Source organism: Artemia sp. Qi Xiang Cuo, chromosome 5 (genome assembly GCF_049724085.1).
Source record: "Artemia sp. Qi Xiang Cuo chromosome 5, ASM4972408v1, whole genome shotgun sequence".
Taxonomy (NCBI): domain Eukaryota; kingdom Metazoa; phylum Arthropoda; class Branchiopoda; order Anostraca; family Artemiidae; genus Artemia; species Artemia sp. Qi Xiang Cuo.
The window spans coordinates 42,281,075-42,307,332 of NC_142798.1; the positions used below are offsets into that span (position 1 = coordinate 42,281,075).

The 26,258-nt window shown below is 35.8% G+C and overlaps 1 protein-coding gene across 2 annotated transcripts in view; it reads left to right on the plus strand.

The window, feature by feature from the left end:
- The window catches only part of LOC148952156 (proto-oncogene tyrosine-protein kinase receptor Ret-like), a 436,938-nt gene that overhangs the window by 189,737 nt on the left and 220,943 nt on the right, over positions 1-26,258 (plus strand). For both annotated transcript variants that reach the window (XM_089088861.1, XM_089088862.1), the window contains one exon: positions 19,174-19,262. In XM_089088861.1, the coding sequence (XP_088944987.1) occupies positions 19,174-19,262 (89 nt within the window). The remainder of the gene's footprint in view (positions 1-19,173; positions 19,263-26,258) is intronic.

Here is a 26,258-nt window from a genome sequence, read left to right on the forward strand (position 1 = left end):
GCCCAAGTGAGTTCACTATAATAATAATAATAATTTATTTTTGTCCTCTTTCAATACATTAAAAATGCACTGGAGGAGTACAAACAAAGAGAGAAAAAAAATAAAAGAAAAGAAACACAAATAGTTAACGACTACAGTACCAATATGTCTAACGAAAAAAAGACAAACAAATGGAAACTTAAATAAACACTTAAATACTGGACCTAAAGATCTACCCAGCCGTATGCAATAATGATTAAACCGAAAGTCTAATAAATTCCTACATCGGCCTTCAAATGGCAAATAAATTGTATGCCTCGCCGAATAAATCCTATGGCTTATAAAATATCATAAAAAAGCAGCGCGCTAGCGCTGCTTAAGTAAAGAACGATCTGGGCACAATGTATTTTTTTTCTCCATACCCAGGCACTTCGTATCGAAGGAGTTGTCGTAAAAACTTCGAAAAAGCTCATTCGATTGGAAATTGGAGTGGCTAGTGCCCTTTTTACTAGTCAGAAGTGATTGGAGTGCCACTAGCCTCCCCCCCGCCTATCATTCCCCCAAACACATCCAATCAAAATTTTGAGATAGCCATTTTGTTCAGTGTAGTTGATTTTCACATAGAAAATATGTTTTGAGGAGGACACTCCCCCACAGCTCTCAGGGCAAGGGTTTTAAGTAATGCTCTGGGGTCATATAAGGTTATTAAAGAAAGTGTTGTCGTAGAAGCTTCAAAAAAAGCTCTTTCGATTGGAAATTCAAAGGGCTAGTACCCTTTTTAAAAATCTAAAGTGATTGGAGGGCAACTAGCCCCCCACACCCTTTATTTGCCCAAACACATCCAATAAAAATTTTGAGATATCTATTTTGTTCAGCGTAGTTGATTTCAAGATAGAAAATATATTTTTGAGGAGGACACTCCCCCAAAACCCTCAGGGCAAGGATTATAAGTTATTCCCTGGGGGCATATCAGGTTTTTATTGAAATCGTTGTCGTTGAAACTTGAAAAAGGGCTCATTTGATTTGAAATTCAAAGGTGTAGTACCCTTTTAATAGTCGAAAGTGATTTGAGGGCAACTAATCCCCCTCTCAGACCCACCTTTTCCCCAAACACATCCAATCAAAATTTTTAGATAGCCATTTTATTCAGCTTAATTGAAAGTTTTAGGAATTAGGTCTTTAAGGATGACAACCCCTCCCCCCACAGCCCTTGGGGCAAGGGTTGTAATTTATGCCCTGGGGGCATATAAAGTTTTTATTTAAAGCGTTGTCGTAGAAACTTCAAAAGGGATCATTCAATTGGAAATTGAAAGGGCTAGTTCCTTTTTTAATAGTTGAAAGTGATTGGATAGCGACTAACGCCCCTCTCTCGCCCACCATTTTCAAAAACACATCCAATCAAAATTTTGAGATATCGATTTTGTTCAACGTAGGAGAACGTTCTGGAAATTAGGTCTCTTAGGATGAAAACCGCCTCAGAGCCCTCAGTGCAAGGGTTGTAAGCTATTACCTGGGGGCATATCAGGTTTATATAGAAAGTTTTTGTATAAATCATAGGCAGCGCGATCGCACTGCCTAAGTAAAGAACGGGGACACTCGAGAACGAGACAAGAAACGGGACTAAGTAAAAAGGAGGGCACTCCTCGACAACCCTCAGGGCAAGGGTTTTAAATTATGCCCTGGGGGCATATAAGAACGATGTTGGCATACTGTATTATTTATTAATTTTTTCCTTTAGAGCAGGGCACTTCGTATCGAAGAAGATGTCGTAGAAACTTCGAAAAGGGCTCATTCAATTGGAAATTGGAGTGGCTTGTGCCGTTTTTAATAGTCGAAAGTGATTGGAAGGCGACTAACACCCCTTCCACGCCCACCATTTCCCCAAACACATCAAATCAAAATTTTGAGATATCCATTTTGTTCAGAGTAGTTAATTTCCAAATATAAACTATGTTTTTGAGAACAGTTACCCCGAGACCCTAAGGCAAGACGTACCGTTTATGCCCTGGGGGTATATAAAGATTTTTACTTACGATGTTGCCGTAAGAACTTCAAAAAATTCACAATGAATTAAAAATTCAAAGGACTAGTGTCCTTTTTGATAAATAAAAGGGATTGAAAAGCAGCTTACCGCCCTCTCACACCCCACTTTTCCCGAAACAAATCTAATCAAAACTTTGAGATATCAATTTTATTCAACATAATTTTTATTTCTGAAAATTAGGTTTTCGAGGCTGCCACCCCCCCCCCCCACAACCCTCAGGGCAAGGGGTGTAAATTATGCCTAGGGGGCATATAGTTTTTTTTTATAACAGGTTGTCGTAGAAACTTCAAAAAGGGTTCCTTCGATTGGTAATTAAATTGGCCAGGGCCTTTTTTAATACGCAAAAGTGATTGGAAGGCAGCTAACGCCCCTTATACGTGCACACTTTCCTCAAGGACATCCAATCAGTATCTCGAGATAGCCATTTTATTCCACGAAGTTCAATGTTCAGGAAATTATACCTCTGAGCAAGACTCTCCCTCCACACTCTTCAGGGCAAGGGTTATAAGTTATGCCCTGGGGGCATATAAGGTTTTTATTGAAAGCTTTGTCGTAGAAACTTGAAAAAGGGCTCATTTGATTGGAAATTCAAAGGGCTAGTACCCTTTTTAATAGTCGAAAGTGATTGGAGGGCAACTAACCCCCCTCTCACCCCCACGTTTTCTCCAATCACATCCAATCAATCTTTTAGATAGCCATTTTTTCAACGCAGTTGATAGTTTTAGAAATTAGGTCTTTAAGGAACACAACCCCCCTCCCCCTTATAGCCCTCAGGGCAAAGGTTGTAAGTTACGCCCTGAGGACATGTAAGGTTTTTATTGAAAGCGTAGAAACTTCAAAAGGGCTCATTCAATTGGAAATTGAAAGGGCTAGTGCCTTTTTTAATAGTTGAAAGTGATTGGAGAGCGACTAACGCCCCTCTCAAGCCCACCATTTTCCCAAACACATCCAATCAAAATTTTGAGATATCCATTTTGTTCAACGTAGTTGAAAGTACTGGAAATTTGGTCTTAGAGGATGACAACCACCCTAACAGACCTTAGGGTAAGGGTTGTAATTTATGCCCCGGGGGCATATAAGGTGTTTATAGAAATCGTTGTCGTTTCCAAAAGAAATCAAAAGCCCTAGTGCCCTTTTTAATAGTCAAAAGTGATTGGAAGGCTTGACATTTTTATAGTAAAGATCGATGTGGGTATAATGTATTATTTTTTGTTGTTGTTTTTGTTTAGACCGGAGCACTTCGTACCAAAGGAGTTGTCGTGGGAACTTCGAAAAGGGCTCATTCGATTAAAAATAGAAAGGGCTGATGCCCTTTTTAATAGTCGAAAGTAATTGGAGGGCAACTAAACCCTCTTCTACTCCCACCCTCCCAAGCCCACCCTCCCATTTACCCTTTATGTTTAAAAACTAAATGTTGTCTTGAGATTAAAATGCACTTGAGATCGAAATGCACTGTGATAATGCTAATTCCCAATAAGGCATCTCAGCAGTATCCCAAGAACGACTGAGGGTATTATGTTCAAACTTTTGGGGCTACTTCTTAAGATTTAACCAAATCAAAATAGCCTAAGTGTATCCAAGCTATCAAAGAAAGTAAACAGATTTTTTTGTGAATGGTATCAAGTTTTCCATTTCAGGCAAACTAGAGGAGGTATGAAACTAAATTAAACACTACTATTTGTGTCCAGATTTTTAAAAGGGTGTATGTTGTTAAAAATTGCTGAAAATTTTTTTACAGCATACAAATAGCAGGCCAAACTACAAAGTCTTAAAAAAACGAAAAGATTTAAAGTATTATTTTTTTTTTCCCTGAAAAGACTATGTCAATATAAAACGAACAGAAATTAATTAAAAAAAATTTCCACAAAATAAGTTTTTCAAAGAAAAGTAAAGAACTCCATTAAACAAAAAATGAGGATCAAATAATCTACCAAGCTTGAAACTACCACAAATCAGCATCGATAAATAAATGAAACCCAATCAAACTCAAACCGAGTCAAACTCAAAACGAGCAGAAATTAACATAAGTTGGGCGCAAAACCCCTATGCCTTCCAAAGGCCAGAACAAAATTTGCACTTTATTGGAAAAATACAAATGAATGTGCATTGTCAGTTTAATATACATTAACTGATATTTAGTAATCAAAATGTTAATATTATTTGATTTATTAAAGTTATAAAAGTAAAGACACTTGTATTTTTTCAGTAAAGTGCAAATTTTTTTTAATTAATTTCTGTTCGTTTTATAATAAAATCTAAATCTGAGGTGCTACCGGAATTGTGCAGATACGAGTAAGTCTGATCTTTATGTAAAATATGTGGGTGAGATGGAAAAGAGGCTTTTAACATCTGAGAAAGGGAAGCATTATCATTCTTTAAATCTGTGTTAAGGTCTCCGCAAAGCAGAATGTTTTTCGTGATGCCCTAATTTTATGCGTGATTTTTGATAATGTGGCACATGGTAACGCGAATTTATGGTTTGAAGTAGCATTACGATAATTAGTTGCCATGTATACACACAGCACAGTTACACCTCCTAAGTCAACAACAATAAATAATTCATTAGCATCAACTAATTTACTCTGAAATTTTTTATGTATAGCAACTGCGAGACCACCTGACGGTCGGCCCAGTGACGGTTTAGCAAGACGAGTAAAAAAAAAATGGTCATCTGACAGCTCAAGCCGCATTGCATTGTCTGAATTTAGTAGGTGTTCGACGATGCACACTACATCAAACAGGCTAAAAATGAAAGCTAATACATCTAACTTTTCTCTGGCACCATTAATGTTATGGAACAGAAGCTTTCCACTAGTTGGGTCATCACTTATCATTCTATTTTATCGGACGGAACTCGGGGGTATGACTGGGGAGCCAGATTATCACTACGAGCTGATAGCCTCTTAATCTCGGGGAAGATAAAACTGATGCTGTCGTGAAAGCCGGAACAGTTTGGGCATTTCACGGTAGTTGCCGTACATGGGCTCTCACGAGTGCTACTGTGACCACTTTTGCCACGTCTACTGCATTCGATTCGTTTGCACAATCGCAAGCTATATGGCCAAAGCTTTGACACTTAAAACACTGTTTGGGCCTAGTCAAGGGCTTCAAAACACGAAACAAGCAATATTCAATTTCGACGCTGAATGTTAGGGCGTATTCAAAATCCTCCTTGCTACTAAAGGTGAGCTGCACCACAGAAGACTGACCGAAATGTCTGGAATTCGTAACGTTAGTAACCAAACTGGCTTATAGTAGACGTGTCAAAATCCTTATCGATTCGAATTATTCCCAAATGCTCATTTTTTTTCATTTTCGAGCGAATGTTTAGGCCTGGGAGAATAACTGCTGGCACACTTAGGGCAGCGGCTTCATCGGACATATGTAAGATAAGACGATCACGCTTCAGCACAACATGCTTTACCTTCTCGGCACATTTGATTTTCTGTATAAATTCACGCTGCTTTACAGGGTTTCTTGATTTTAGCTCTTCAGGTAAATTTTTAAGCACCACCGGGACTTTGGTAGGCGCAATTGGGGGAGCGGAAGGATCAGTATCAACATTTGATCTATAGCCATAGTGCATCGCTAGATCTCTCAATTTCTTATAATACCTTGGATTCATCAACATAAATAGTATATAGAACGCAGAGTTTGATAGATTTTTTTCTAGTGCTACCAGTGTTCCATTTATATAGATACACGTTTGCTTAAACAAATTGTTTAGTATGCCATTTTCATAGGATAATCCATTGGTAGCGGTGCTAGATTGTCAGACTTTTTCCTCACCAAAACTTTAAAATCAATAAGTGTGGGTGACAAATCTATGAAGTAGTCTTCATTGGAATAAATTTGAAAATGTATCTTTCAGAGAGTGGTTGTTGCGGGTAGAATTGTTCATAGTATCCATGTTTTACACTGAAATCTACACTTCCTGTATTGAAAAGATTAAGAGATTAGGTGACAGTCGGTTGAGATTCCTTGTAGGGTAGATATATCGTTTCAGTTTAGGAAAAAGAAATCCTTTTTGATCTAACAATTTTCTTCTTGGTTCCTTTTTCTTCTTCTTTGACAAGAGGGATGTTTTTTGTTTCTGACCTGAGTAGAGACTGATGAGTGATGAGGTATTTCACAACCTTTTTAAACCTTTTCCACTTTGTCGTGATTTCAATTGCTCTTCAAAGGATGGTGTGCTGGACCTGAGATTTTTGTGAAACACTTTCTTTAAAATTTTTGCCAGCCCCCCCCCCCAATCGTGTAGGGTAGGGGTTGCAAAATACTCGGCAACCGGAGCAATATATTTTTTAGCCTAAGGTAGTGCAGAGCGAAACAGCTTAGCAAATCAACTGCCAAGCCTTAGCCCGAAATTGACGAACGACCTTTGTAATAGTTCATCCTATTACCCCATTGTCGTGGTTGGAGATTAGCAACATAGCAATCAATATCAGAACGAACAAAAATGTTTTTTCTATTTGCCATCTCGTTGTTGTTTTTGAATGGGTCGAAAATGACATGTAATCACAACCAAACCCTTAGATATTGCTAGAGGGTAGTCTAATTCACTTCTTAATGCTAACTGACAGAGTTCCAAATACGAAGTAATTACAGGAGCATACTGAAGATGTTTTATATTATAGTAATGAACATTTTTACTGGCGGTGTTTCGTTCAAGAACACTAGGAGGGGAGCATTTGAATTACCAACTCTCGATGTTTCAACAAAGGAGCATACAGATATATGAAACTGTCCGGGGTGAAAACAGATGGATACTCTGAAAAAATAACACGATTCATCCCACTGAAAGTTCCAGTATTTTTTACCATTGATTATATTATGTTTAAAACCAAGAACATCTCTCACATTATCGTTTAGATGAATCAGTTAATTGTCAACGGGTGAGCTAATGTAAATCTTGCCTTGTCCCATTGAATAATTAAATTGGAATCTACCTCTCTTACGGGCAGAAGTTTTTCTATTGATTCTACGACTCAAATCCCCAAATTCTTTGTATTTCAGTGTAACATGGAGATATTCACTAGATTCAAGTGCTTCTACCCATTCATACTCGACAAAGAGTGACCAATGGAATGGTATAGCTTTAATCTCATATGTTAGTAGAAGGCTATCGTATACTCCGAGACGAACACCATATATGGGCATAGAGTACCTAGGGAGAACACGTGGTTAATGGGGTCAATGACCTCTTTTTCCAAGGTCGATTAATTTGTTGTTGTTGTTGTAAGTGCATGCTCGAGGCGAATGTCAAGGTGTCCAGAAATAGGAAACAGTATTTGTTGTTTTGGGCAAGTGCACGCTCTCAGCGAATGTCATGGTGTCCAAAAATAGGAAACAGCATTTGATGTTGTTGTTGTTTTGGACATGTACATGCTCGAGGCGAATGTTAAGAGACCTAACGGAATAGGAAACGGTTAGATCACGTGTTTCCTTCTCAGCCAATCAGAGGGCTTGCTTACATATTAGCGGCGGCGTGAATATGAGGAAAGGATTTTTGCTATAGTTTTATTAGTCTGTGAATAGAATTCAAAGGAGTGAGAACAGTTTTGACTTTACTCATTTGGATATATATTTGTGTGTTGATGATGAGTGGAATGTTTACCCTCTTAGAAGTTGATAGTGGAGTTGATGGTAATAATACAAGAGCACCAAACATTGCGGTGGAAATCACGAGAGGATCACGGCTTTGTCTGGAATGGGATGAAGTACATGCAAGATATGTGATATCCTTGAGCCAATTTAAAATGGAAGATCAATTATGTTTCGCCGCTAAAGTTGATATAGCCCATGTGAATAGACTTCAATGTGCTTTAAGTTCATTGGTGAAACATATCGAAGACAATAGACTCTATCGCTAATCGTACATGCTTAGTATTATTGTTGTTATTATAATTATTCAATAAAATTGTTTCGAAATAGAAAGTGTTCTCTTTCTTTTCTGGTTAGGTTAGGTTGGGGGCTAACGAATCAGGGTCAGTCTAGAGTCAGCAGTCAGAGTGAAAGGATTGAAAAATGAATAAATTTTAGAAAGAGAGAATTAGATCAAATCTAGTGTTTATGGAAAAACATTTGATTTTGGATGACGATTTTCTCAAGTTATCTCTTCAACACAGGATATTCTCTCGTCAGGGAACATTTGACAATATAATGAGGAGTGATTCTCCCCCATTGGACTATTGTATGAAACTTTTAAAATATGACTCAAGTGCTTATAGACAATTCATTGATATATTAATTGGAAAAAAGCAGAATCATATCGTGGGTATACTTTTGAAAACATTGTCAATGGATTCAATGTAGATGGCTCCTCATTCGAAAGAGGTAACGTCACAGATGTACCCGTCTCTCCATTTACCCTCACTGAATTTACGGAGCGAGGACGATCAGTTTCGTTTTAGCTGTGAGAGAGTTGACATCGGAAACCGAAAAAAAATGTTCTATATATGTCCATTGTGCATGTACACTCTTGGCAGTTGGACTCAATGTGAGAATTGTTCAATTATTGATGACTATAGTGAAAAGTGTAAATTATTCAATCCTTGTAAATTACATAGAGGCTATGCAGGACAAATTAAAGGATGTAATTCATGTCTTGAAGAGGTGTTTGACTCTCACCCTAGAGGGCACCTATGCTCCAATTGTCACTATGATAAATGTGATCAGTGGGAGAATACTTACCCCGCTATGATTGGAAAGAATCCTAAACGTGATTTTAGTTTTATTTCTACGAGATTGGTTTCGTCGTGGATTTAAATTATTCTGGGAAGAGGAATCTGGTCTACGATTCAACTGTTGGAGTAACAAGACAATTTGGTTTTTACGTCATCGTTGTGATGACACTACCTACTATGACTATAAGCCAAGTGATTTTTAATTGGCAGTTACCAAATGTGATTCAACATTTGAAAACATAGTATGTGATATTGCTTCAAATAGACGGATTAAAAATCGTGAATTTCATAATATGAATGCAAATACTATCATTGACTATACAAGAGATATGACAAGAGTGAAGTTACATTGTACTGTAGAAAATGTGACCCTGACTTTGCAGTCTATCAAGATCAATATACAGTGAATCAACAAAGAGAAAAATCTCTAAAAAAAACAAAAAACAAACGAGACTGTGGCCAGTGGAGAGAAAAGGAAAACAACAGAAACAAAACAACGCGGATATTTCGCCTGTATACAAACAAGGCGTCTTCAGCACGAAAGACACAAAAAAAAACAAACACAAAAAAAAAACAAGATAAAAAAAAAAAACAAAAAAAAAAAAACAAAAAAAAAAAAAAAAAAAATGTACAATCGGCGCAAAATGAACCACGTAGGGAAAATATGCTAAAACATATTTAATTAAGTGAGGACCCCAGAGTAAATTAGGAAAAATAAAAAAAAATTTAAATTAATTTAATTATTAAGTTGCGAAATAATCCCTTTGTTAGCTATTACTGAAGCAAATCGTTTTGGTCTAGCTGGTAAAATAGTCCCCTGGTGATTATTTAAAATCTTTACTCCCTTATTGATAATTGATTCACTCTTTAGAAGGTTATCATAAATTGGGTCAATATTTAAATTACCCGTGTCCCTATCTATGGAAAGGTTAGCAAACATATGTTTTTTAATTTCTATGGCTTCCCTGGCCCATTGGGTGTACCCCTTATCATTAGAAATAGCCAAGGCTTCATCAAATTTTACCAAATGATCTGGTTGAAGCCAAATATGCTCTGCTAAAGCTGAAACGAAAGTTTCTGGAGGCTTGCTTAATTGTAGGGTTTTTTCTATTGAGTTACGGTGTTCAATAAACCTTTCAACCAATTGTTGGTGAGTCCTACCAATATAAAACTTCCCACAAGAACACGGAATTTTATACACCCCACTGACTAAATTTCCCCGAGTTAAATCCTTACCAGAACTAAAAAAAACTACCCATTGGTCTCAGCGATTGGAAACACGTGCCAATACCAAATTTACTTAAAACCCGTGAAAGTTTCTATCCCAAACCAGGTACATATGGTTATGAAATGAAGCTTTTTGATACAACTAAATCCAAAGACTGAGAAACCTCAATAACCCTACTACTCTGTTTAGCCCGTCTATTTTCAATTATTTTATCAATGAACTTAATTGGATAACTATTACAAAATAAAATATCCCTCAAGTATAACAATTCCGAATCCAGAAATTCCTGGGAACAAATTTTAAAGGCTCTATCCACTAGTGAAATTACAACCCCCCTTTTCACCGACATAGGGTGGCAAGAATGAAAATTTAAATACCTATCTTTGTGCGTAAGTTTTCTGTAAATCGAGAAAAGTAAATGGAGATCCCTTTTAATTAATAAAATATCCAGAAAAGGTCATTTATTATTATCTTCAAATTCAACTGTAAATTTAATATTATTATCAAAACTATTTAAATGCTTACAAAAAAGGTCTAAGGAGTCCAACCCATGTTTCCAAACACACACCACATCATCCATGAACCTACCCCAGAAGCAAGGTTAAAGTCTAAAACTATTTATAGCGGAGGTTTAAATGGAATCTATGAATAGACTTGCCACTAAAGAAGAAAGAGAAGCCCCCATAGGCAACCCAAAAATTTTTCTATAAAACTCCCCTCAAAAACCAAAATAAAAAGAAAATTCATTTACCAGAATAATTAGACTCATAATGACATCAATATCCAAACTGGCTAACGTCACATCCTGTATTAAATCAAAGTGTTTTTCTAATTTACTTTTTAAAGTGAATCCAAATGATTTACCGGCATTAGTGGTTCACGACAGTTGCCTATACATCGAAGAAGAAGAAGAAATCTAAAGTGAAGATTTAAAGACATTGTTGTATATATATGCATTTTAACAATAAACAAATTTACAAACAAGCTATGTTCAAATATTTATTCCTTTGTAATATCCATATTTATCACTGTTTTTAATGAATACTATTTCAGGAGGTTCTATTATTTGAACCTCATCCTCCTCCACTGGCACAATATTTATGAGAGAGGGTATCTCCTCCGCAAATAAATCTTCACGCACTCGAAGTCTCGGGTTATGTATTCGATCCGAAGACCCACTCCTCAAGAGATCCACTGATCTACATGTACAGAGAAGTTCTTCCGCCTCCTCAGGTGTAATCTCGATGCTCTCGATCTCTGCACATGTAGCTAGAAGATTCTCCTCCTCCTCGAGAGTGTGCCCCCACGCATGCCATACATCCTAAAAAAGATTGAGAACACTATGATGGAAATATAAATTAAAATTTAAACAATTTTGTAGGAGAATGATTCTTGGAAATTTTCAGCGGGTTTCGATTTCTGGAAAAAATTACATTTTGACATCATTTGACAATTTACTAAATTTTAAAGTTTTCTTTAGTTTCAAAAATGTTTTTGTCAGACATCATCTTTTAATCATTCACAAACAATACTAAAGAAAACCAGTTTCCACTGTTTATCAATGTTATATTATTAAGAAGGCTATTATTTCTTTGAAATATACATTTTACATTTTTAATTTTCATGTTTTTGATTTTATATTGATGAAGAATTTAAACACAACTTCAACTAGTTATTTTTTGTTCGGAATAGATGAAAGGTCCAATACCTCAGTTAAACTAAGAGGTTACTTTCTTTAAACCTATGTCCGGTGATAAATTTTTTAGTGACACAAACTTTTTTTCCAAAAGAGGTTATTTTTCAAATAAAAGTAAAGAGCTAATAGACTAAATCAAGGATGTGCAGAAACAATAACGAATAATTATTAAAACTTAAATTTTTTGTAAATTTATGTATAGTAATAAACTTATTAGAGTGACAAAAACTTTTTTTTCCACAAGAGGACATTTTTCAACTAAAAGTAAAGAGCTACTAGACTAAATCAAAGATGTGCTGAAATAATAACGAATAATTGTTCAAACTTAAATTCTCTAAGTTATGACTAGCGATAAACTTGTTAGGGACAAAAACTTTTTTTTTCCACAAGAGGACATTTTCAACTAAAAGTAAAGAGCTACTAGACCAAATCAAAGATGTGTAGAAATAATAACGAATAATTGTTCAAACTTAAATTTTCTGTAAAGTTATGTCTAGTGATAAACTTATTAGAGTGACAAAAACTTTTTCCACAAGAGGACATTTTCAACTAAAAGTAAAGAGCTACTAGACTAAATCAAAGATGTGCTGAAATAAAAACGAATAATTGTTCAAACTTAAATTTTCTGTAAAGTTATGTATAGAGATAAACTTGTTAGTGACAAAAACTTTTTTTCACAAGAGGACATTGAAAACCTAGACTTGACTAAAACCGCTAATGATAGAACTAAACATGAAAAGGGGTGGAACAGATCTATTTATATGCACGTGTGGAGCCTTATGCCAAAAATTAAAACTATAATATTCACGGCGAAAAATAGCATTTTGAGTTTCAAATGGTGAGATACCGGTAAACTAGAAAATTAGCTAAAAATATTATTATAAGATAGCGAAGAGATTGCAACAGTGTGGGGGAATGCACAGAAAATAGCAAAGATTAGAAGAAAGAGAGTGGTTTCTTTGACATGCAAAAAAATTACATTATATTTAGATATCTCTCAGGGAGGGGGGAGCAGAGAAATTTAAAACAAGGGGTGTGAGATTATAGAGAAAATAATATTTTAATATCTCTGAGACAAGTTTATATTGGGTTGAAAAGTAGTTTTGTTTTTAGATAGGAAAGAAAAAATGCTCACATTTGCAAATCCTGGCTGCACTTGGGTGCCCGAAGGCCCAGGCGAAGCTTGCTGTAGCATCAGCGGACCTTGTGTTGGTGGTGCAGCTCTTAAAGGCCCAGGCAACACATGATGGTGGGCGGACGGGCCGGCGGCGTTAATTTCTTGTGCAGATTGGGCTGCGGCTTGTGCAGTAGGGCCAGTGACGGTACGGACTTGTGCAGTCGAGCCAGTGATGTCATGGGCTTGCACAGATGGCTGCACTTGGGTAGGCAGCGTGGAGTGGGGGGGTTTCGGCCAACGGCCATATTGAACAACGGTTGCAGAGGTTTTACCTTGACCCCGTGCTCTATTACTGGGAGGTGGGACACATTCTTCACCATTGTCCTTAAAGAAGAGAAAAAATTTATTATAGAAAATAATTTCATCCTTTTTTTTACAGAATGAAAATTAGTACCCCCTTCTACAGAATTTATTGTCAGACATAATTTTGTCTAAAAAAGAATTTATCTCAAAGAAGCCCCCTCCTCCACCCTTTTTCTGCAAAGCAAAAAGTAAAAATGCATATAGGTTTACCCTCTCATTGAGTTAATCTTGCGTTTTTTTTTGCATGCGCAATGTAGATCAATAAAGAATATATCTTACTACCTTTTATTCAAATGTTATAGCTAAAATCACTAAAATATCAAAGAGAAATGGTTCGCACAATGAAGTCGAAAACAATTATGATATAAACAATTATCTTTTCATTTCTAATTTTGTCACCATTAAAAGCGTTAACCCATTCCCCAACAAATATCCTGGATTCAAAATTGATTCAAAATTGACCCTCTCCCCCTAAATTTTGGAAAATTAAGCCATCCCTAGGTCTACCCTCTCATTGAGTTAATCTTGCGTAACTATTCAAGCGCAATGCATATCAATAAAGAATATATCTTACTGCCTTTTATTCAAATGTTATAGGTAAAATCACTAAAATGTCGAAGAGAAATGGTTCGCACAACGAAGTCGAAAACAATTATGGTAAAAATAATTATCTTTTCTATTTTGTCACTATTAAAAGTGCTAAACCCCCCCCCCCCCCAACAAAAATCCTGGATACAAAATTGACCCCCTCCCCTAAATTTAGGAAAATTAACCCATCATAGGTCTACCCTCTCATTGAGTTAATCTTGTGATTTATTCAAGCGCAAGGCATATCAATACAGAATATATCTTACTGCCTATTATTCAAATGTTATAGCTAAAATCACTAAAATGTCGAAGAGAAAAGGTTAGACACTGAATTGACCCCCTCCCCTAAATTTAGGAAAAGTTAAGTTTTAGTGTTGCTTCTTACTTCCAACTGAAAACTTATTTTTTAATTTGATATTTTACCTTTTTTTTCAAATCATGACATAAATATCCGTTTGAAAAGACCCTCTCTTATCAGTTTGATTCGATTTGAGTACTGGTTCGATTCGAGCAGCAAACATTCTTTCTAGTATTTAGACTTTTCAAGCATAGTAAACTTGATTATGGTATGTAATTTGTAGGGACTAATTAATTTTAAATATTTGCAATTGGAATAAAAAGCAAATTCTGTGGGGGGCGTACTAGCTACCACGGACCCAGATGGGCTGAATTCACATTTTAGAGTCAAAAAGTGCACACAAAAAAAAACAATTTTTTCACAAGAGGACATTTTCAACTAAAAGTAGAGCGAGGGTGTGATAAACTTATTAGAGTGACAGTTTGATTTCAGCGGGTTTCAATTTCTGGAAAAAATTACATTTTGACATCATTTGACAATTTACTAAATTTTAAAGTTTTCTTTAGTTTCAAAAATGTTTTTGTCAGTCATCGTCTTTTAATCATTCACAAACAATACGATTCGAACAGCAAACATTCTTTCTAGTCTTTAGACTTTTCAAGCATAGTAAACTTGATTATGGTATGTAATTTGTAGGGCCGGTAGTGTTTTCCTTCAAAAACTTTCTCGTACAGCTAACCGTTGATGTGAAACTATAAAACTAATCCATTTTAAATATTTGCAATTGGAATAAAAAGCAAATTCTGTGGGGGTGTACTAGCTACCACAGACCCAGATGGGACTGAATTCACATTTTAGAGTCAAAACGTGCACACACAAAAAAACAATTTTTTCACAAGAGGACATTTTCAACGAAAAGTAGAGCAAGGATTGAGACGGGGAGCAGCCCCATTCATATACAGAATAATTTTTGTTCGTCTTAAGTTTTAGTGTTGCTTCTTAGTTCCAACTGAAAACTTATTTTTTAATTTGATGTTTTACCTTTTTTTTTTCAAATCATGCCATAAATATCTGTTTGAATAGACCCTCTCTTATCAGTTTAATTCGATTTGAGTACTGGTTCGATTCGAACAGCAAACATTCTTTCTAGTCTTTAGACTTTTCAAGCATAGTAAACTTGATTACGGTATGTAATTTGTAGGGACTAATTCATTTTAAATATATGTAATTGGAATAAAAAGCAAAATTCTGTGGGGGCGTACTAGCTACCACAGACCCAGATGGGCTGAATTCACATTTTAGAGACAAAAAGTGCACACAAAAAAAAGCAATTTTTTCACAAGAGGACATTTTCAACTAAAAGTAGAGCGAGGGTGTGATAAACTTATTAGAGTGACAGTTTGATTTCAGCGGGTTTCAATTTCTGGAAAAAATTACATTTTGACATCATTTGACAATTTAATAAATTTTAAAGTTTTCTTTAGTTTCAAAAATGTTTTTGTCAGTCATCATCTTTTAATCATTCACAAACAATACGATTCGAACAGCAAACATTCTTTCTAGTCTTTAGACTTTTCAAGCATAGGAAACTTGATTATGGTATGTAATTTGTAGGGCCGGTAGTGTTTTTATTCAAAAAACTTTCTCGTACAGCTAACCGTTGATGTGAAACTATAAAACTAATCCATTTTAAATATTTGCAATTGGAATAAAAAGCAAATTCTGTAGGGGGGTACTAGCTACCACAAACCCAAATGGGCTGAATTCACATTTTAGAGTCAAAAAGTGCACACAAAAAAAAAGAAAATATAATAGTCATTTAAAATCTCCCTTCCCCCCAAACTCAAAAATTTCTGGGGGGTCATATTTTCATTGTATTTTGAATATTTTCTTTGGAAAACACACTGAAAAGCCATATTAAGAGCTAAATTTGTGAGTTTTTCAGTGACAATTCCTTTTTTAGCCAAGCCTTAACCTCCCTAATTGAAGGAAATGAATTATAATTAAGGGAACATAGTTCATCGTATTTTACATATTTTTGGTTGGAAAACACACTGAAAGGACATATTATTTGAACTTACATCAAACGTTGGAGAGCATACATTTGAAGAACTATCCATTATTTTTATATATTGTTCTATATTTCAGCTTATACTGATTTCTAAAACTTCAAAACCCTGAAATATACTGACCTAACGGTTATTTATTTACGAAAATCGTGTTAGGTGATGATTTTAGAACAATAATTACCTTCTATTTATCACTTAACATTCGCGGGAATTATCAAATAACACTCATGGGGAAAGGACGCAAAACAAAACTTCTTACATCATATAGTGTAATTGCGTCAAACGATGCATGTTCAATGCAGATTAAAACCAGAAAAGAACAGAAATGAATAAAAATAAGAAAAAAAGGAATTGCAACTAATAATATGCAGAGCGCTAGTGCTGCCTAAGTAAAGAACGATGTGGGCACAATATGTTGTTTTTGTTTTTTTCTTCATAGCCGGGGGACTTCGTATAGAAGGAGTCGTCACAGAAACTTTGAAAAGGACTCATTTGATTGGAAATTAAAGGGGATAGTGACCAATTCACAGGAGGGAGCATGAAAACTATGGTTTTTAACTTTGATATGCAAGACTAGAAAGAAAAGTCCTTAGGAGTGGGGCTGCCCACCGCCTCAACCCTAGCTCTTGAAATCCCCCACTACCTCCCCCCAACACAAATTTTCCAGAGGATTTAAAATCTCCCCTCCCCCCCCCCAAACTCAAAAATTTCTAAGAACGTATTTTTATCGTATTTAAATATTTTCGTAGGAAAACCTGCTGGTCTAAACTAAAACAAAAACGGAACTTTAGTAGCTAGTACATATTTACATCATATTTTAAATATTTTCGTTGGAAAACATACTGAAAAGCCAATATTAAGAGCTATATTTGAGAGGTTAGGTTAGGTTAGGTCTAGGAATAGCAAGTTAGGTTAGGTTACCCTCGCTCTTGAAATCCCCCCACCCCCCTCCCCCCAAACTCAAATTTTCCAGAGGATTTTAAAATCCTCCACTGAAAAGCCATATTAAGAGCTATATTTGTGAGGTTAGGTTAGGTGTGTGTGTGTGTGTGTGTCAATTTCCAATCGAATGAGCGTTTTTTGAATTTTCTACGAAAACTAATGGCCATCTCAAAATTTCTATCAGATGCATTTCGGGAAAATACAAGGTTAGGGGAAGAGGGGGGGGGTAACCACCCTTCGATTATTCTCAATCTTATAAAGGGCACTAGACTTCGAAGTTTCGAAGTTTCTATGACAACAAATGGCCATCTCAAAATTTCTATCGGATGCATTTCGGGAAAATACAAGGTGCGTGTGTGTGTGTGTGGGGGGGGGGTATCCAAACTCCGATCACTCTTTAAAAGGCACTAGCCCTTTTAATTTTCAATTGAATGAGCCTTTCTCAAAGTTTCTACGAACACAAATGGACATCTCAAAATTTCGATCAGATGCATTTCGGGAAAATACGAGGTGTGGGGGGATATCCACCTTTCCATCACTCAGAATCTTATAAACAGCACTAGAATTTCTGGTTACTAATCCATTGAGCCTCCTCCGAAGCTTATACGATCACCCTTTTATATATACCATATATGCCCCAGGACATAACTTACAACCCTTGCCCTTAGGGTTGTTGTGGGGGTGTCATTTTCAAAGACTTAATTTCCGGAATTTTTTAATTACGTTGAAAAAAACGGCTATCTCAAAATTTAATTGGATATTTTGGGGGAAATAGTGGGCGTGGGAGGAGGGGTTAGTTTCCCTCCAATCACTTTCGACTATTGAAAAGAGTACTAGCCCCTTGAATTTCGAATCGAATGAGCTCTTTTTGAAGTTTCTATGACAACAAATGGCCTTCTCAAAATTTCTATCAGATACACTTTGGTACAAAACGAGGTGTGCTTGGTATCTACCCTCCGATCACTCTGAATCTTATAAAGGGCATTACAGCTTTTGATTAGTAATCCAATGAGCCTCCTCCAAAGTGTATACGATCACCCTTTCTTTATATACCTTATATTCCCCCAGGTCATAACTTACAACCCTTGCTCTGAGGGCACTGGGGGGTTGTCATCCTCAAAGTCATAATTTCTGGACCTTTCATTTATGTTGAACGAAATGACTGTCTCAAAATTTTGATAGGATGTGTTTGGGGAAATGGTGGGCGTTGGTTGGGGGGGTATCACTCTGAATCTCAAAAAGGGCACTAACACTTCTGATTAGCAATCCAATGAGCCCCCTCCGAAATTTATACGATCACCCTTTCTATATAAACCTTATATGCCCCCAGGGCATAACTTACAACTCTTGCCCTGAGGGATGTAGGGGGGTTGTCATTCTCAAATACACAATTTTCAGAGCTTTCACTTACGTTGAACAAATGGATGTCTCAAAATTTTGATTGGATGTGTTTTGGGAAAGGGTGACCGCAGGAGGAAGGATAGTTGCCCTCCAATCCCTTTCGAATATTAAAAAGGGCACTGGTCCTTTCAATTTTAAACTGAATGAGCCCTTTTCGATGTTTCTGTAACAATTCCTTAGATACGAAGTGCCCTGGTCTAAAAAAAAAAAAAAAAAAGAAAAAAAAAAAAGTTGTTGCCACATCGCTCTTTACTTAGGCAGTGCTATTGCGCAGCCTATGAAAAGAAGACAGTTTTATTTCTGCTCTTCCAGAGAATGTTTTTGAAAAGTTCCAATATAATACTACTGTTTAAAGGAAGCCAATTTATAAAGTCTTATGGAAGCCAATTTTTGAAGTCCAATTTATAAATATATTGGCGTAAGACAACTAATTCATTCTACTCGTATAATAATTGTATTGAGCAAGAAGCTAGGCCCAACTTGCTTCGATATATTTATCTTTTCAGCCATACTAATAGAACAAACAAAAAACAGTTCCAGTTCAAATATTTTGAATAATAGGTTTTAAACTTTTCAAAATACAAATTTTTTGCAGAAACAGCATTTAAATTAGTGCCGAGTTTCATTATGAATTAAGGAAAAAGTAAAGACGGGAAAGGAAACTTCGATAAATAGATTAAGACAGCAATATATATTAAATGAAAAACCGCTAGCAACTGCTCATATGTTTGTTCTGCTCCTTATATTTTTTTTTTATTTCAGAACTGATACCTTTGGTTAACAGACATATTGAGGGTAGTTTGAGTTTTTCGATTCGTGTCGTAAACAAAAAAAGAGGAACGAGCTCCGCGGTGAGTATAAATGTAATCTAGCCCCATGCTAACAATCTATATATATATATATATATATATATATATATATATATATATATATATATATATATATATATATATATATATATATATATATATATATATATATATATATATATATATATATATATATATATATATATATATATATATATATATATATATATATATATATATATATATATATATATATATATATATAAGGTTAATAAATTATTAGGAGAACTTCATCCACCGAACAAATTCTTTGTTACCTAGAAGAATACACGAGGGCACTAAAGGGAGCATAATCGTGCGTAAGTCTCTCTCTCTGAAAAAGAGAGAGAGAGAGAGAGAGAGAGAGAGAGAGAGAGAGAGAGAGAGAGAGAGAGAGACAGAGAGAGAGAGAGAGAGAGAGAGAGAGAGAGAGAGAGAGAGAGAGAGAGAGAGAGAGAGATGCTGTGTTTTGGTTTAGGACTTCCATCTTACAATAATCGAGTTAAGAAAATCGTGAATTGAAATTGTGGCGGTAATTGGATCGTATTTTTCTAAAATTTAGGCCTATTTGCAGAGTTTCGTTTAAAGACGCTTAAATTATAATTTTAGCCTTATAAGCCTAGAGAACCCAAAATTCATAGTTGGAACTTTATGTGGGTGGCCAGTTGGGGATGTAGGCTTTAGAGTAGGGAGACGTTCAGGTGGCTGGCGATCTTTGTACCAGGGAGAGCGTGTGTCTGAAGTTAATTTGATTAGGATCAATAGGATGGGTAACGGAGCAGTGGGTCAGGGAGTAGGTAGTTATGGGGTCTAACATTTTTATTACTTTACAAACAAGCAAATATTCTTCTTTCTACATCCCCACTTCGTAAACATAAGTTGTACGGTTCAAAATTATTCCTCTCCTGGAAACTTAATTTTCCACCTCGATGACTCATGCCGTGGCTGTGTTAAATTAGTGTCGCTGTAAAACTTTCCGGTCCGTGGTAAGTAAAGAATTTTACTTTGCACTATAAAAGTCCCTATTCAGAAATTTATGCTACTTTTGTTTTGATTCTTCAAAGCAGAAAAATAGGACCTTGAAAAGGTTTGAAAATAAGGAAAGTTATTGGAAGTAAAGATTTCAAATGTGCAGTTTTTACTATAGTTTATTAGGGTTTAAATTAAAAAAAGAAGATGTTTTCCAGGAAGAGTAAAGAACAAGTTTGAACATTTAAAGAGCAATAACTATCTGAAATAATAGGTCAAACATAAAACAAGCAACCAATTATGAACGGAGAAATGAACCTTAAATGAACAGGAAATACAGCGAACAATGAAGCCAAAATGAAATTATAATAAATAAGGGCAGCATTTTTATTATAATTTTTATTATTTATTAATAATATTAATAAATTTTTTAATATTTTTATTATTTATTAATAAATAAGGGCAGCATTACCGACGCCTGAGCTCCCTCTCCTCTTGAAAGACTGTCTTTATTGTTGCTTTACACGGAACTAATTAGATAGCTAAAATTAAAAGATTTATTTAGTCAATTGAAACATTTGAAAGGAAAGGATTTTAGAAGGAGAAATAAATCAATGAAAATTTACAGTATGTAAAGTTAAGAAAATAAATTGATTGTAAGAAATGTACTTACGTCTGAAAATAATTTCTGTTTATTTGAGTAGCATTAAATTTGTTTTCAATATAATAATATAAAAAGAAAAAGCCCAAAACAAACTTTGTCTTGTGAAAGCAGTCTTTTGGACTTTTTTTTTATTATTGTATTCAAAATTTGTTTTCAATACAATAATATAAAAAGAAAAAAGTCCAAAACAAAAGTGCATGCGACAGTAGTCTTTTGGAAAGTTTGATTAGTTTTAAGCTTTGATACCTACTAGGTTTATATTGTGATAGTTGCGGTGTAATCAACATGTTTTGAAATAATTAGACCTAAAATTTGGTTATAGAAGCCTTTGTGATAAATACAGACTAATAAAGGGACTTATTTTCAGGGCAAGTTTTAGTCTTATCTATGCGATCAGGGATTTTTAAACCCTTTAGTGTCAATTTGCATCAAAATTAAACAGCGCTCAAGGAATATTTAAAGAAATCCTTATTTTTAACCTGTGGTAGAAATTGGTGAAAAAAAAGGCTACAATCTTTGTTTTGTATCTTACGTCATTGAGCCACGGAGCCACCAATACACGAGAAACTACAAAAGAAAAAACCGGATCACCCCAAAAATGGGATTCCAAAAAAGAATTTACATTTTTAGCTGGGGCACGGGTCCTTTAAACACAGGGCTGAAAATGACCCGGAAACTTTTTTTCTCAATTGTCTTAAAATTTTCAAGGATTGTTACCCGGGCTCAGGAGAAGAAACATTTCATTAGAATAGAGAGAGCTGTCAGAGGACCCAAAAATTGGCCAAAAAACTTGGTGTTTGAAAATTATAGCCGTAAGTCCCTGAACCAAGGGAATCTTAATTTAGAAGAAATTAGTTTGGGGCGCGTTCCCAGCAAAAATGGGGCCCAAAGTAGTAGCGGACCTAGGGGGTGGGCCGACCGTTCCCCTCCCTTTTGGCTTTCAGTTCTATCGTTAGATTTCTTTGACTTGATTGTGATTGTGACGACCCTTGATCTGGCTGCCTTAAATCCTTAGGGAATTCTTCAATTAATTGGTGTCACCCAAACTTACAAGGCATTTTGTGGCTTTTCATTTCGTAAATTCTTGAAGCTTAAAAAGTGTGCGTGTCAAAACCTGTTTCTTTTTCATTAATAAAGCAAATTTCTTGAAATGACTGAAATCACAGACACGCCCTAGGGTCAGGGTTGCCACCTGCCGGAGGAAAGTGCTATTTTAGGACCATTTCATCATATGTAGCACTGTAGACTTTAGTACTTTTTCTTTTATATGACAAAACTGAAAATATAGATATATAAAATGCAATTAGATTCTCCTATTCAGCGCTCTGATCAGCTATATTTCTTCTAGCTACTTTTTTATTCCTCCACATCGAAAAAGACTAAAAAATTGAGCTAAAACTAATCTAAGTACACTTAAACGTACTTGCGCCACGACACACGCAAAGTTTTTTTTTACTGTAGCATCGAAAATCGCTGTGTAGTACGCACATTTGGGCAATTGTAGCATTTTAGGAACTGACCATGGTGGCAACCCTGCTTAGGGTTAGTCGAAATTGTGATTCAAGAAGGGTTTAAACAGATAGAATTTTGGGATAATATTAACCAGTTATGATACTTATGATGTCGAAACGAAGACAGCAGTCAACCAACTATTGACAAATCTTTGGTTCGAAAGCTAGGCGAGAAGACGATGTACGTCTAAGTGGAGAGAGAAGATAGAATTAATGAGAACTTAATATTGATTGTGATTCCAGTGCTATGGTGTATGGTGAAATTATGAGTAATTTGTTAGCATCAATTGAAGTGTACATTGGAAAATATAAACATTGTCTGCCAAAATGATATCGGATGCTATATCGATAAAAATGAAAATCTGGATGATCGTACGCAATATCAGTTGCTTCAAGATCCTTGAATTCCACTATCTAACTACAGTTTCCCCTATTCAGTTCACAAGAAGCAGGGCAGGGACAAAAGGAGATTTTTAATCATATCCGCTTGGAGAATTCCATTGGCGAGTACTCCCAAATAAGATGAGGGGCTTATTCGGTAAATGTTGTGTTTTGTTTAACTTCCGATACTTTGGGGCTCCAATCAGTTGCAAAAGTAGGCTAGGAAGCCCCTCGTGACTTTTTTTGAGCTAACTGGAAAAGACGGCGACTTGGTGTCTCATGAAATAATCAGTACCACCGCGATTCAGTTGGGACAGGCAAACATTTCCCTCTAAAGTATAATAACTTTGAAACCAGTATTTTAAGCTTTATAAACGAACAACGCAGGTACCAGTGCAAGAAAACAGAGTGAGACTGAAGTCAACTGTAGAATCATTTATTTTCTAAGGTCGACAGAACATTGTTATTCATGGCCATGGAGATGATGGATAATTAATGGCACAGAAGGACCCATTGACAAACGAAGGGAACCTTCAAGAACTTTTTAGGTACCGTGTAAATATTGGTGACATCACTTTAAAAGAACACTTGGAAGGCTCAGGTGTAAATGCTACTTATATAAGCAGAACAACGCAGAATGAATTGATTGAATGTTGTGCCAAAGAGATTCTTAAAAAAGAAATCCTTGCACGAGTTCATTCTGCGAAGTTTTATAACGTGGTCGTTGATGAAACAACGGATATGTCATACAAGCCACTACTAAGTATTGCCCTTTGGTACAAATACAGTTGCACAACCAGTGTTGCCACCATAACAAAATAAAAATCACCAGTTTTTAACCAAGAAAATCATCAAAAATCACCAGCTTTTCACCAAGAAAATCACCAGTATTTCACCGAAATCACCAAAAAAATCACCAAAAATCGGTGGTCAATAATGATTGACTTAGCACCAAATAGACGCGTTGGACACGCTGAGCTAAGAAATTATGTTTTTCAAAGGCTACTTCTCAAGAAGGAAGAGAATTTGTACGAACAATTGGAATTCCAGCCAAAACTGAAATTGTGACCCTAAAATCCTGTTTCTGGACGTAAAGAATATTTTTATTTATTTAACTACTAAAGTGCCTAATCCTCTTGAAAGTGCCAAACGAGTGACATTTCTTTATATTTCTTTTTATTTATTTAACTACTATTTTACTTTTCTTTGTCTTTACTTTGTAAAATCTTTTCTTTTTCTTTTTTCTAGGTTTCCATTGAAAAGAACAACCACAATAATCCTCTTTTGTCCTCAAATCAAATTTCATTTGCTAGTGAGCATTTTTAATCCCCCTGCCACAGTTGGTATCCTTAATGGTAAACTTTAGCTCTGAAAAAGACCACTCAAATGGTGTCGATTTCTTATATATTTCTTTTACCTCTGGCAAATTTTCATGGGTTAAGTCTAAGCTGAAATATCGGACAAGCGGTGATAAATCTTATTTCCCTGGTTCCTTAGACAAGAGGCCTGCTCAGGGCAACCATCAAAATACTGTAATTTGGAGGTATCATACAAAAGAAGCATCTTAGCAAAAGAACGCAAGGGCCAGAGTGCACGCAATTCTACCAGCCAGCAGAAACCGATTTCAGCATTTAATTTTTTAACAGCATTCCTTTTGCGAACCCACAACTGGCCAAAATGTACCTGGCGGGGTTGCCCCTCACCCTGTAATACATTTATTGTTACTAGCTCCGTTAATTAATGCGTCAGTTCGTGACCTCGGGAATGAATTCCAAAGACCTACTTTGAATCTTCAAGAATTTTAGGTCTAATGCTACAGTTTATCTTTAAGCTAACAAGTTAGATAAGCAGTGTAGACATAAAAAGGGACTGAGTTGAGAGTTCAGATTTTTTATTCCACAATACATACACAATCCAATCACAACACTCCTAATCCCCCTCAAAAGGCTCCATGGTCAGGGATTCAAGGGGGAATGAGAAAAAAAAATACAATATATCCAAACAACCATAAAAAAGAAATCAATCGCCAGACAACATATAAAATTAAAAGAGACCTAACCTGAGGCCTGGGAGTCATAGCGCAGAGAAGACCACCATATAACAAAACTAAACATTCAGGGGACATCAACTCCACATAAAAAAATAAAATAATAATAATAAAAAAAAAAAAAAAAAAACTATTCTGTTTGATTCTTAACTAAATGGTCCTTAAGAATCCTCTTGAAAGTGCCAAACGAGTGACATTTCTGTACTGAAAAAGGCAGGGAGTTCCAAACCTGATGACAAGCGATGAGAGGATTGAAATCTGACCGCACAGTGGGAGTAGGAGGAATGCAGATATTATGTGACGAACGAAGGTTATATGGAGCTGAATCAGAAATAAACTGAGGAGTTTTTTGAAGAGATTTTGGAAGATTGCCACGAAGCTGATGAAAAACAAAAGAAGCACAAGAAAGAATGTAGATTGACTGTAGATTTAGAAGCGGTCTTGCTGAAGAACGGTTGGTGTCCATAACCAGACGCCGTGCTTTGTTATACATGAAAGAAAGAGACCGCAGTGCAGAAGGAAAAGTAGACATCCATATTATGGGACAATAAGAGACATATGACTGGACAAGGCAGAAAAAAAGAAGCTTCAGAATAGATCCAGGAAAGGTGTGTTTGAGTTTTCGAATGACACCCAAACTCCGTGAGACCTTAACCCTAATCATGGCTCTATGGTGTCTAAACGAAAGGTTTTCATCAAGCAGGATACCAAGAAACTGGAACAACCGATTCTTTGGTCTACAAAAGGAGCCTTGTGACACCTGAAGCTGTGTCAGTTGATGGAAAGCTACACCAATTCGAGAAAAAATAAGAAAATGTGACTTGGCAACATTCAAGGCCAAGTAATTCGCATCAAACCATGAAACTAATCTCTCGAATATTGCCACCAGATATCACATTCTGTCTTCCCTAGAGTCCCAAGAGTGCTGTCATCAGCAAAAGCAACGAGGCAATCTTCATTAGAAGTAGCATTGGGACACGAAGGAACATCCGGATGACACAGATTGCAGCATACTAGAGGACTGGTGTTTTTGACTACTGAAATCAGATCATTGACGTAAATCAGAAATAAAACGGGGCCAAGAACAGATCCATGGGGGACGCCATATTCTACTTCAGAAGGGCTCCGGAAAAAGCGGATCAATTGAAATAAGTCTACCAGATAGATATTATTCAAACCAATAAAAAGCATTTGATTTTATACCAATATGTGATAGTTTCCAAAGAAGAATCTGATGAGTCAAAGAATCAAAGGCTTTACGAACCTCCAAAAAAAAGCTGCCAGGATAAGACCAAAATCTATTGCCAAATGAATGAAATTCAATAAAGATACGCAAGCATGCTCTGTAGAGTGATTCACTCGGAATCTGAACTGGAAATCATGAAAAAATATTTTTGACATCCAGAAAACTAAGAAGCCTGGATAGC